The sequence below is a fragment of the Eubalaena glacialis genome, chromosome 13 (genome assembly GCF_028564815.1).
Source record: "Eubalaena glacialis isolate mEubGla1 chromosome 13, mEubGla1.1.hap2.+ XY, whole genome shotgun sequence".
In the NCBI taxonomy this organism is placed as follows: Eukaryota; Metazoa; Chordata; class Mammalia; order Artiodactyla; family Balaenidae; genus Eubalaena; species Eubalaena glacialis.
The window spans coordinates 88,538,335-88,552,674 of NC_083728.1; the positions used below are offsets into that span (position 1 = coordinate 88,538,335).

The 14,340-nt window shown below is 44.5% G+C and overlaps 1 protein-coding gene across 1 annotated transcript; it reads left to right on the plus strand.

The window, feature by feature from the left end:
• The first annotated feature begins 3,547 nt into the window (after positions 1 to 3,547).
• LOC133104253 (olfactory receptor 1361-like) lies at positions 3,548 to 8,790 on the plus strand. The gene is given in 4 exon segments (XM_061209886.1): positions 3,548 to 3,552; positions 4,580 to 4,714; positions 7,090 to 7,379; positions 7,850 to 8,790. Coding segments are annotated over 4 exon segments (1,371 nt in total).
• Positions 8,791 to 14,340: the final 5,550 nt, after the last annotated feature.

Sequence of the window (14,340 nt, forward strand, 5' to 3'; positions counted from 1 at the left end):
ATATATATATATATATATATATCACTTTGCTGTACACCTGAAACTAACACAACATTGTAAATCAACTATACTTCAATTTAAAAAATCACAATTTAAAAAAATGACCATCAACATTAACATTGGAGTTCTGATCTGATTGAATAAACAAGATGAGTTCCCTGGACTGAAGATTAAAAGAAACTATTAAGATATCCCCTGTAGACAAAAGTTACAAATTAAACCATTAAAGCAATAACTTTCCAGTAGACAAACCCTAAGGAGATGATGTGGAGCCCAGGAGAACTGTGCCCAGCCACACCCAAGGTAATCACTGCACATTTATTTTTAACAATGCCCATTGGGTACTGCTCCCTAGAGGCCACGAGTAGCTCTGCAAATAATCCAAGTGTGAGGCCCACACACCTCTCTGAGGCCCAAGAATCAGGGACTGGAGCCTCCTTGCTCACCCTGCCTTCCAGGCACAGATGCACTCCTCGCCCTGCTTTCCATGGGGCCAGAGGTTGTGTCTCTGGCTGTAGGCTGCTTCTGAGCTGTCTGCCCCTCCTTAGGAAGAGGAGCAAGTCAGGAGGAGGCCGATTCCTTGGGTGGGGTTGGCAGAAATCAGAACTGGAAAGGACAGTGCCAGTGTAGGGGCGAGAGGAGACACTCCTCTCCCAATGCCCCAAAACATATAAGCCCAAAGGCATCTCCTCCACTTCTCAAAGATAGGCAGGACCAGAGACCAGCAGGGGACCTTGGAAACCAGCTAGGGCTCCAACCCCATCACTTTATAGAGAAGAAATCAGAGCACAAACTTCCTAAAATCACACAGGATTCAATTCCTGGACAACCTCACTCAGCCCCTGCCCTCATTCCCGACTATGGAGGCCTATCCAGTAATTCCACCCACTGCTAATGCTTATCCCTGGCAGATACAATTGATAATGTTTGCTGACATTAAGACCAGCTCAGAAGCAGAGCAGGTACTGCCCACCATGGCCTATTTCACATCACGTTGAATGTAAGCAACTTAGCAAGGAAAGAACCAGTGGAAATTAAACCTCAAACTGTTCCTATTACCCTCCAAATTAACATCTTATTTTTGTTGGCAGATGTACATTCTGAAATAGATGTCATCTGCATGTACATGCTATCTTATGTGCTGCTTTCAAAGTCTGTATCATAGACAAATAGCCACATATTGACACATTCTTTCATTTTTAGTATCTGTATAGTATTCCACTGCATCGATACATCATAGCTGCAAAGCTATTCTCTTATTATTTTGAGCATTTGGTTGCTCCAATTTTTTTTGAATTTAGGAAGGAATAATGTTTCAACAAATATCTGAATTACCTTATTTTTCCATAGGATTTGTTTCCTGCTATACAGTCCTTAATGTAAAATTCCTACATTTATTACATTTACTTAACTTGTAAACCTCTGTAAGTTAGATAATAGTACCTATCTGTTGAGTCTGGGGTAGAATTTAAAAGCTAATATTTAAGTACTTAGTACAGTGCCTCCTGTAGAGTATGTATTTATTATTAATTTATTACTACTAATAAAATATCTATATACTTACTTGGAAAGCATGATCACGTAAATATACCTAAACCTTTCAATTAAAATCTATTTATATCACATATATACCTTTATCCATTACAACTTTCTTTGAACAAATATTTCATTTTCAAGTTGAATTAAAATCCAAATAATCTATTTTATCATTAGTGGGAATGAAATCATCTTTTTCAGTGCTTTTTTTGTGGTTTTATTATTGATATATCAGTAACCAATTTACTGATTTTTGTGTGATATTATAGCCTACAACTTTACTCAACTAACTTTATTTTTAGCAATGACTTCATTTCTATTAAGACTTTAGTTATAAGAGATATTGTGTAAAAAAGTTATGTTTTTATCTCTTTCTTTTAAGATAACCATCACCAGCATTTCTAGTGAAATATTATATAAGGAATAATAACAGAGAACATCCATTTCTTGTTCTTTTGAGGGAAAAGGTTTAAGTCTTCAGTAAACAGATGTTGAATCTTGTTTTTAAATACACAGCTTACTATATTAAGAAAAAACTCTCCTAATGTTTTCAGAGTTTTAATCTATAAGGCAATGATACATTTATCTGGATGCTTTATCCAGGTCTAATTACACTATTTTTATATTTTGTTCATGGTGAACTAGGTTATTGGATTTCCTTGAGTTTAACAGTTAATTCTTTTAATGTGTTATTTTCTTTGCAGATATTTTACTTGGGGCATTTATATCTATATCTATGAACAAAATTGGTCTAAAATATTCCTTTCATTGTCTTTGTTTAGCTTGAGTTTAAAATATTTGCCTCTAAAAGCGGGGCTTCCCTGATGGCGCAGTGGTTGAGAATCTGCCTGCCAATGCAGGGGACACGGGTTCGAGCCCTGGTCTGGGAAGATCCCACATGCCGCGGAGCAACTGGGCCCGTGAGCCACAACTACTGAGCCTGCGCGTCTGGAGCCTGCGCTCCGCAACAAGAGAGGCCGCGATAGTGAGAGGCCCGCGCACCGCGATGAAGAGTGGCCCCCGCTTGCCGCAACTAGAGGAAGCCCTCGCACAGAAACGAAGACTCAACACAGCCAAAATAAATAATTAATTAATTAAAGGTGCTAATAATTAAAAAAAAAAAAAAAGACTTTAGCCCATATCAATTTCATTCAAAAATCTCCCACTAAATTTAAAATAAATAAATAAATAAATAAAAGTGAATTGAATAATAATAGTAATAGTAATAGCCTGGTTAACTGCTTACTATGTGCAATGCACTGTCCTATACAAGTTATGGGTATTTTCTCATTTAATCCTCACAACAGCCCCTTTAAGCAAATATTATTACTCTATCCATTTTACAGATTATTAATATGCTATAATTTTCTATATTTTTAAAATTTTTATTACTGAATGAATTATTGGTTCTTAGAAGATTTTGAAGACATTGGAATCAGATGCCCCTTTAGAAACTATTTAATAACTTTATGTTTCTTTCTCTATTATCATTATATTCCTGTTCTCTAATTCATTTTTGCATCTTTGGGGATATTTCATACATTTGTAAGTAGCCATCTATTTTTCATTTGATAAGATGTATTAGCCCACAATTGAAAAGAATATTCAACTTAAATATAAATCTTTTGTATTAAGTATGTTTTCCAAATCCTGACTTCATTTTAATTTTCATTATCATTATCAAAATTGATATTGTTTATCAATTGTTTTTCAAATAATCAATTATCAGATTTCTACTTTAATTATTTTTCTTCTTCTATGTGGTTTGTTTCCATTTTTAGTTTTATTATCTATATTTTGCTAGCACCTTTAATTTGTTGTTTCCCCCTCTAAATTATTTAAACAGAGTTAATTATGGCTCAATGATCGGAGAAAATTAAACATGAGAACCTCGAAGTCAAAGACAAGCATTTTTCTCCACCCCTTGGGCTTTCATAAAATAGGTCCAGTGTTCAGGCTGACACAAACCCCAGAGCTGCGGTGGTCACCAGAGAGAGATGCAGAGCTGCCGATGACGCAAGAAAACAAAGTCAACCCATGTGCTGGCTGCCCAAGGATCAGGAACAGAAATGAGACCTGAACAAACAGGTGTCCAAGTCCAGGCACGTATGGGTTAGTGCAATGTTGCCCACGGTGTGGAGCCCGTACCTACAGGGGTCTGAAAGTTGGCATTAGGTGGTTTACAGAGATGGAGACAAATGGCACCAAATAGCCTGGTGAGAAAGTGATTCCCTTTTGAGTTCTTTCTACTTCTCCCCCAACCCTTCTGACTACCTCTCAGAAAAACACTCAGGTTGGTGCTATTTCTCTAACTCCTCTCTACAACTTTACATTCTCCTTTTTTAACCAAGAAAACGTGGGTTTCATGCTCAGAACTCTCTGCAGGTAATGGTACTGGCTAAAATTCAATAAGCGATACTGCTTTCTTATGCTATAATGGTGTACAAACTTTCTTTTCTAATAAATGAATTACAATTAACAAAATTAGTGAATTAAATAACTATTAAGGAAACAAAAATACAGGTGATAAGTAAATATGATTGACATTTGGAAGACACTAGGTTGATATCAGGTGAAGGAGGACTATCTTTAAGGTCTCACCCAATCTCAAAGGCATGAGGTCACAAAGGGGGACCTTAAGAACAGCTACCCATTCGTTCAACAACATTGAATGTCTCCTATAGTCCAGACACGGTTCTAGAAACTGGGAATATGGTAATACATAAAAATAAAGTTCCTGCTCTCATTCTCATGAGCTTATATTCTAGAGAAACACAGTGATGATAGATAGATAATAGATGCTTAGATAGATAGATAAAACAGATGATAAGAGAGAGAAACGGTGCTGAGAATAAAAACAAAGCAAAAATAAGAAAGAAGACAGATTCAGGGGTACTATTTTAGATAGGTGGTGGGGGAACCCTGAACAGAGGTGACATTTTAGCAGAAATCAAACTGAAGTAAATCATAATGGAACAGAATTCTCGGCAGTGGGATAACGAGTACAAAGACCCTAATGTAGGAACGTGCTTGATGTGTCCAGGTACAGTGAGGAGGCCATCGTGGCTGGCCTGCCAAAAGTGAGTGGCAATGAAGGTGGTGAGATCAGGGAGAGGGCAGAGGCCCGGGTCATGCGTAGCCCTGTGGGATTTGGCGAGAACTCTAGGTTTCGTTTTGAGTGAGATGGGAAGCCACTGGAGGATTCTGAGCAGAGAAATAACATGATCTGACTTACATTTCTTAACATTCACCCTGGATGCTGTGTAGAAACAGACTGCTGAGGCTTTAGGGAGCCTGGTTAAGAGACTACTGTAGGGCTTCCCTGGTGGCGCAGTGGTTAAGAACCCGCCTGCCGATGCAGGGGACACGGGTTCGAGCCCTGGTCAGGGAAGATCCCACATGCCGCGGAGCAACTAAGCCCGTGCGCCACAACTACTGAGCCTGCGCTCTAGAACCCGCAAGCCACAACTACTGAGCCCGCGTGCCACAACTACTGAAGCCGGTGCACCTAGAGCCCGTGCTCCACAACAAGAGAAGCCACCGCAATGAGAAGCCCGCGCACCACAACGAAGAGTAGTCCCCGTGCGCCGCAACTAGAGAAAGCCCGCGCGCAGCAACGAAGACCCAACGCAGCCAAAAATAAAAATAAAATATAAATAAATTTTTTAAAAATAAAGAAATAAGTAATGAAATCACTTTACATATTAAAAGAAAAAAAGAAGAAAAGAAGGGGGAAGTGAGCAGCAGCGCTGGCTCCAGCTTGTCGGGTTTCTTCTGGGTTTCGGGAATGGAGCCTGAGCAGACGAGCAATGGGGGCCTTAAGGAGGGAAGTTCCAGGACTTGGTGGGGAGGCCTGAAAAGGGGGCTACGTGAGAGAACAGGAAGGCGGAACTGGAGAATGAGTACTGACCACATTTTGAGGACTTTTGCGGAAAAGGGGAATAGACAAATGAGCTGATGGCCGGAGGGGAATGTGAGGTCAAGGGTGGATTTTTCAAACTGGGGGATGTCTGCGTGCTGACAGGAATGGTCCAGAAGCTATGGGGGTGGCGATCCCTTCTGTTTGAAGTTAGACGTTTTGAGCTTTGGTGTTCTTAAAATAGGAGTACTAGGAAAGACTATCTTCCCAACCAGTGGGACATAGTAACAAGGAAATTTTCTTCTCCCATATCTCTGGGGAAATGGGAGGATGGGAAGGAAAAGAGAGGATGGAGACACCCTGGTTCAAAAGGAACATTAGTCAAGAAAGGGACAGAGCTTTTGTCACTGCACCACGGCTCCCATTCACACGTGTGTCAGTCTCGGCATCTATGCTGCAGCCACACGAACAAGCCCTCTCTCCCTAGTACAGGCGACCCTCTTCCACCATGTCCCTGCCCTATGCAACCTGCTCCACACTCCCCTCCTCCTGCCCCTGTGCTGGTCACTGCAGGATTCCCTGATCCATTTACACCGATGCCCCAAGTTTAAGTTTACCCAGTAGCACTTCCTTGGTCTTTTTGAGAAAATCAAAGTACTGCTTTGAAATCAGACCGACCTGGAATCAAATCCTGATGTCTTTCGGGGAAATTATTCAAACCCTCTAGGTGTCAGTTTACTCATCTGTAAAATCAGAATAATAACACCTACCTTATATACATTTTGAGGATTAAATTAAATACGTGCACATACACGCACACGCCTAGTCCTGTATATGACACGCAGTAGGTGCTCAATTAATGTCAGCTCGCTAGGCTAAGGACTGTTACCTTTCCATTCAACTAGAAGCTTCTTGGGAACAAGAACAATTTCCTTCATTGTTTTCTCATCTCTCACATCACCCAGTTTTAGAGCTGTTTTAATCAGTACTGATCAAATGAGGATTTAACCCATATTAAATACATGTTTCCCTTCACTCTTACTTTTCACCAAACAGATTTCTCTTAGCCTCTTGCATTTATATCTTATGGTTGCCCTTTACCAAAGATTCTTGCCTTTGGGTCGCCAAATACTCAGATCCTTTAAGAAAAAAATCACATCAGTAAACCATTAATTCAAAATGAGCCATTTATTTTCCATACTAAGGCATAGCTCAACAGAGGCCAAGAGCTCAGCTGGGTCCTGCTGCAGAGCTGAAATCTCCATCCCTGCTGTATGCTGCCCAATTGAGCTGGTAAGCTCCTTTGCTCCAAGCAAAACGGCGGCACAGACAAAGCCTCCCAAGACCGTTTACCCCTTTCACTGCCTGCCCAGTTCCCAGGTGGGCCATACCGATTCCCATAGCTTTTCCAGACTGATTTCCCCCGTCAGCTGTTCCCCATCCCCAAGCAGCACGGTAACTCCAGTTGCTTCTTTCTCCCCAACCCTCTTGATGACTTACATTCCATAGGACCCAAATCCCAACTAACTACGTCTTGTGAAGCACTGAAAAATCATTTCTATCGAATGAAACTTCAGCTGAGCTCGCACTGAACTGTTACGAACTCCAACTTTGAGGGGTCCCTATGCTGCCCTGCTGCCCACTCTGTTACTCTGGGCAACGTTACACCTTTAGTTTCTCTTTGTTATCTGCAGGGGCAACTCTTTCCCTCCAGAGGTGAGGCCCTTCCTGGGTCAGCCCCAACAGAAGGGCTGGCTGAGCTGTCCCAGTCGGCAGGCTCTTCTGTCCAGGTTTGCTCTGGCCAACTCCATCCCACAGCATCATCACCAGGACCAAGGTGGCCCAGAGTCGGTGACGAGTGGCAGCCGGAGCATCTTGATCCCTGGGCTCCATGTGGGTGGAAGAACAGGGGAGATAAAATACTGGTGGGGAAGGAGGTTTGTGCGGAAGGAGGATGTTTACGAGTATTACCCTCAGGTTCCACGTATGTGCCATTGTGGTTCCAGAATTCTGTATAGCAAGGGCCTTCGGGTGGCAATCCTATTGGCAGTGGGAGGAAATTACATTCCTAGAGCTCTTTACTTAATATTGAGACAACATCACAACAAAGAATGAGAGTACGATAGAATTTGGGGGGGCTAAGACACCCTAAGTACCCCTCTTGTTGCCACCACTGAGTACCGGGCCGTATGTCACAAGGATTCTCCTTGGAGAGACAGCACATGGGGCTTTGTGGGGCTCAGGATCAGGAGTATTTTGGTGGCAAAATCATTAAAATCCTGACTTTGGGATCTGTTGAGGCCACAGGACTCCCTGGTTGATAGGTAGAGAGACTTCTTTTGGGTTTCTACCAAATGAACACAGAGATGTGAGCTGAGGGATTACATGGGGGAAGGAGGGAAGCATGGGTGCCTCCATCTTCTCTAAAGTCTGCTCCTGGTCTGGATCTCCTAGCAGGACCAGCCAACCATGGAGAGGGGAAACCACACACAAGCGCCTCTGAGTTCATCCTCCTAGGGCTCTCCAGCCAGCCCGAGAGGCAGGAGCTGACCTTCGGGCTCTTCCTTGTCACGTACCTGGTCGGGGCAGCGGGGCACTTGCTCATCATCCTGGCCATTGGCTCAGACTCCTACCTCCACACGCCCAAGGACTTCTTCCTCAGCAACCTCTCCCTGGTAGATTTCTGCTTCATCTCCGCCACAGTCCCCAAGATGCTGGTGAACATCCAGACACAGACTCAGTCCATTTCCTATGGCTGCTGCCTAGCCCAGATCAACATGGACAACTTCCTCCTGACGGCCATGGCTTATGACCTCTACACAGCGATCTGCCAGCCCCTGCAGTACGCCACGATGATGAGTCTGCCAGCCTGGGCCCTGATGCTGGGGAGCTCCCGGCGCCTCGCCAACTTCCACTCCCTGCTACACACCCTCCTCATGGCCCGGCTGGAGTCCTGTGCCAGCAACGTCATCCCTTACCCCTTCTGTGACCTTGCTCCCCTGCTCCAGCTCTCCTGCTCCAACACCCAACTCAACCAACTCATGATTCTGCCGGAGGGGGACCTGAGGGTCCTCATCCCCTTCCTTGGCATTCTCGTCTCCTACATCCACATTGTGTCTGCTGTGATCCAGGTCCCATCTGCCTGGGGCAAACCAAAGGCCTTTTCCACCTGCGGCTCCCACCTTGCTGTGGTCATTCTCTTCTATGGGACCATCACAGGGGTCTACCTGAGTCCCTCATCCTCCCAGGCAGCTGACAAGGATTCTCTGGCTTCAGTAATGTAGATGGTGGTCACCCCCATGCTGAATCCCTTTATCTACTGCCTGAGGAACAAGGACATGAAGGGAGCTCTAAGGAAACTGGTCAACCTGAAGGCTTTATCCCATGGGCTGTGACAGCAGAGCCCTCCTTCAGGGCCTCTGTGCTAGGAAGAGGATGAACCCCAGGGACAGGCTCCACACAGAGAGGGTGGGAGGAGCACAGACCTCACTGTCCTGGGTTGTCACCATGGCCAGGGAAGCCTCTCGTTGCTCCACAAGTAATCTGCAAGTCCAAAACTTCTTGGCCCCTGCACTGACTGCCCAGACTACCAAAGGGGAATAAACTCTCCCGTAAAGACAGGACCACATAAACAGGTATAAACTAGCTCTATCTGCGGACCTTCTGAAGAGGGTTCATGTGAAGGGTGAGCTCATAGGAATCTGTGACCTATGCTGACAGCCTGTGCCAAAGAGATGCCCTCTGAGTGCCCCCACGCACCCCACAGAGCCTCAGACCCTTAACCCTCAAGCATCCCAGTTTCCAAACTCCTCCAGTTCCTCCACCACCACCCCACACTCTGGGTTGAGCCTAGCTTTGGAGACAGGCTTCATGGTCCTCCTCAAAGCTGTCCCACTCTCAGCCTTGGGTCCTGTCGGGTGGAGCTCCACAGCTCTACCTACTTGTATCAGGAATGCCTATAATGACTGTCTCAGCTGAACACCTACGCAGGCCCCATACTGTCCCACTTATGTGCTTTTCTTAGGAAAGAGAGGTCTGCTGGCCACATGGTAAAGAGAGAAGAGAGGCTAGACTTAGAGCTGGTTCTCTGGGTGTGAAGCACATAAAAGGCATGAACCACAATAATCCTTATGAAGGTGCTTCTCTACGAGTTGACCTGGAGAAGGAGACAAAGGGGAAAGGCCTCATGTAACGAGTGTATGGCTGAAGAAATTGTATGTGGCCTCCTGAGCAACAGGATGATATCCTAGGCTGCAAGGGGTATGGCGGAGCTGGGCGAGCATTACCCAGAAAGTCAGCACAACCGGCACCCAGTCCTGGCCCGTCCGATTACCAGCCATTTGACTCCAGTCCCTCTGAAACTGACCGTTCCACCAAACACACCGTGCATTTTTGTCCCTCTCATGCTATTCCAGCCATCCCATTTTGCTCATTTCTATCAAAACTCTAGTTGTCCTTCAAGGCTCGCATAAAATACCATGCCCTTCGTGAAGCCACCTCAAGTCTCTCCAGTCAAAAGGAAGTATTTTTTTTCTCCTCTGGAACTCCATCTGATGAATTTGAATTCTATTATAGCCCCTTTCATGCTCTGCTTTGCATTCTTCCACTTTGCAGAGTTCACCTCAACTCTACCCCAGACAGGATTGTTGGAGTTTAAAACTTTTTTTTTAATTTTAATGTTTTGATTTAAATTGACAGCAGACGTGGAAAAAGAACACTTACGGCCTTTCCCCCCATGATTTTGCCTTAACCAATACTTTTATATTTCCCCAACACCAGACAAGGAAAAAGAGTTACCAAGCTGGTTGATCAGAGCCCAAGGAGTTCACTGGTCCATATTTTATGAAGGGCAGTGTGCCCTAAAGGGTCATCATCCAGGCATGAAGCTCCCTTCCTTCCAGCCTGGCCCCTGATTGCTCATCTTCTACCCGTATGTCTGGTTGGAGGCTCCACTTAGGTCCAGTCGCTTCTCTCGCTCTCTGTCTCTCTCTCTCTCTCTCCCCACCATGCCTGAGCACAGAGGTCCTCAATTCAGATCTGGGGCTGAGAGCGGGAAGCAAGGGAGGCCAAAGCTACTTTTCAGCCCACCTTTTACCAGCGAGCCCGTGATGGAGGTTACTGGGTATAACTCAGATACTAACGGAGTTGTACTTTGGCTCAAAGTTTGCTATTGTTCCTTGAACATATTGTTTCCTTGGGATCCCTCAGGAGTTGGGATTATTGGATTTCAGCTTTCCTGGGTCTCTGATCATAAAACTACAATAATAGCAATAAAATCTCACCTCAAGGGGGCTTCCCTGGTGGCGCAGTGGTTGAGAATCCGCCTGCCAATGCAGGGGACACGGGTTCGAGCCCTGGTCTGGAAAGATCCCACATACCGCGGAGCAACTAAGCCCGTGAGCCACAACTACTGAGCCTGCGCGACTGGAGCCTGTGCTCCGCAACAAGAGAGGCCGCGATGGTGAGAGGCCCGCGCACCACGATGAAGAGTGGCCCCCGCTTGCCGCAACTGGAGAAAGCCCTCGCACAGAAACGAAGACCCAACACAGCCAAAACTAATAAATAAATTTAAAAAATTTAAAAAAAAATCTCACCTCAAACCCATGAAAATGATGTGAAGAAAAGCAGACGTCAGCATGGAGAAGAGGTCTTTGTATGCATTTACTATAATGGTGAATAATACAATGGTTTGGCCTCAAGGTAAAAAAAAAAAAAAAACAAGATTAAAAAAAAAAAAGTTAGGGGGGAGGCAGCAACGAATAAATTTGAAAGACCTTCAACTGACCTTGCTCATCAGTGGGTTGTGAGGACACTTCCTGCTCTGAGGCCTACTCTTCCACGGAAGGGCGTAGGATAAGATAACCCTTCTCTTACAGCAAACACCTTTTCAGCCTGGCTCTAGTCCTGGCCTGGAGGCTGCTTGCTGCAGGATAGATAAGAAGGAATGACCTGCACACAGATCAATTATAAAAGGTTCAGAAGCTCAGCCACTCTTATAGACTTGGTAGCATAAACCCAACCCTGTGAAGATACCAAAATGTTAATTTCTATTTAAACATAAAATGTTCAAGACGAAAGGGGAGGGGACTTCCCTAGTGGTCCAGTGGTTAAGACTCCAGCTCCCAATGCAGGGGGCCCGGGTACGATCCCTGGTAGGGGAACTGAGATCCCACATACCACAACTAAGCCCGCGTGCCGCAATGAAGAGCCCACGTGCCACAAAGAAGACCCGGTGCAGCCAAAATAAATAAATAAATAATAAATTAAAATAAATTTTTTTTAAAAAGGGGAAAAAATAGTTCCATTATCTACATTTTTAAAATAGTATTATTAAGGACCACTAGTAGGAAAGTGGAAGTATCTTCGAGAATAATTAGAATAATAAATATCTCCTACATCACATTTTCCAAGTCACATAACACTTCCTCTACTCACGGCGGGTGCCGTCTCCACACCAGGGGCCACAGGTACTGCATCCATTTAACAAATGTAATTTGAGCTCAAGGGACAATTACGTCCCAGGTACCTTATAAGCACTGGGGATATATCAGCAAAAAAAACAAAGCTTCTACTTTCATGCAGCAGCTGATGTGCCAGGGAATAGGGAAGCAGAACAGAAAAAAAAAGAACAAACATACAATATGTCAGAGAGTTCTAAGTGCTATAAAGACAAATAAATCCAGATCAGGGACCACAGGCTGACACGGAGCGTGGTAGGGCTGTGCTTCAGTTATCTATTGCTTCATAACCACCCACCCAAACTCAGTGACTTAAAATAACAGCAATCATTTATTTGCCGTCTCGTGTTTCTGGCGGTAACTGGGCCCTCAGAATAACTTACAGATGTGGTTCTGTGAGAGTTCCTGGTGAATCCTCCGCAGCACTCAACTCTAACCCCATCGCACTGGCTTTGCTGTGCTCTCCATACCCAACCCAGCACCTGGTCATGGATGAGCACAACCTCCTCCATAGCAGAATTCAAGTGTTTACCGTAGAGCTGCATTCCTGGGATGCCCAAAGAAAAGTGCTTCATTTGCCTCCCTCATCATGGGTCGTAAAGTGGGGTGGAGCGATGGCAACCGAGAAAATTAGGGAAGGGGCACCAGGCGGAGAAGGAGATACTAGGTAGCTACTGAAGAAATGGATTCATTGAAGAAACCTTTATTAAGCACTTTTATTAAGCTCGGCATGGTGCTGAGTGCTAAGACATAGCAGTAAATGAACTTCGGATCCCCCCACACAAAAAAATCAAAGTCTTTTTCTAGTGCGAAATCACGATGTGACTACCCTGTATTGTTAAAGAGATTCCTGCGTTATGGCTACCAGCTGAAAGTATTAACAGCACTTTGCCATGAAGATCATGCCTTGCTGTTCGTTTGTAGGACCATCTCATATCTGCTTTGGGCTGGTGGGGGGGAAACTTCTGGATTTGTTCAAATGTTTCCATGAGTGCTCTGGTGAAGCCACAGTGTTCCACGCGATGATACAGCAGTCTTTCTCAAAATTTACATGCGTATTATCACCTGAGAAGTTGGGTAAAATGAAGACTCCTAGGTCCCAACGGAAAACTGCTCCATCCCCAGTTACATTTTAAACAAGTTCCCCAGGTGATTTTGATGTAAGTGGTCTTCAGATGACACTTTGAGAATCTCTGTTGAAAAGCATTGTTAAAAGATAAACTGAGGCATAGTAAAAATTTTAAGAGTTTATCTGAGCAAAAATCATTCCAGCCACAGGAGGTAGGGGCAAGACATTCACAGAGAAGACAAGAAGGCAAAGGGAGGAAATTATTTGAGTGGCTATAGCTTAGGCTGCCTTATACAGGAAAGTCAAGTTGGCTGTTTGTGACTGGTTGTCCTTAGGTTTCGATTTTTTTTAACCTTGAGGCATTTACAGGCTGAGGTTTTGGTTTGCTCATATTAAGCTGCCAAGGCTTTAGAATCACCTCTAATGGTCTCCTTGTTTAATTAATTTAACAGCATGAACCCTAACCCTCCCCTCAATCCGGAATATCCTAAGGACAGTTTTCATCTTGAGCACTGAGTATGACAGGGACTTGCCAACCCCTCCATTAGCAACGCTGTAAATCACCCATCAGCAAGCTGACAGAGCTGATTTTATTGAGTGTTGAGTACCACCCAGAGGCAGCAATATCCCCTGCGGTAACTTGGAAAGCAAGGGAATGTTCTAAGACAATGGATCTGGTCATCTCTAGATCCCCTACATTGACTTTTTTGAATCAGATGCCATTATTCCATGAGAAAATGATCTTCTAGAGTCAAACCCCACTAGTTACCTGCCCCACTGCTCCCCAGAGTTTCCTGAAATACAAAGTACTTCCATGTAGAGATGTGATCAGTGCCAGGTGGGATTTACCAGGGAGGTATGTGGGGCACATTTGGGGTGGGGAAGGGCAGAGAAGCTAGGGAACGGTGTGAACCCTGGAATGTTGCAGGCCTCTAGGTGTGGCAGCTCCTGCTGACCTGACAGCACGAGAGGGTACTGGATGTGGGCTGGGGCCTCGGAGGTTTCTTAGGGCCTGGTGTTGGGGAAGCTTCCAGATGTACCCTCACAGTCACTGGGTGGTACATAATCTCTGTCACACACTGGAAGTGTAGAGCCAATGCTTTCTGGATGCTGAATTCCTAGCCTAACAGCTGAATTTAAGAAAACAAAAAACTGGACCTTCAATCCTGACCTGCCTGCTGGTCTGGTCCCCAACATCTAACCACCTTTCCGTTATTTCAGACTCAACAATCCTAAAATTAGACTAACTTTTCCCTTTTAACTCATTGCTGCTCAAACCAGTTACCCTGCCAGATTTCATTTATTTGACCATCAGTTTTGCCCTGTTGTAAAGGTCTGTCATGAGCACCAAGTAAGTCATAAATTGTGAAATAATTCCCAAACACTGTGAGATTGAATGTCCACAGGGACATCTGCAT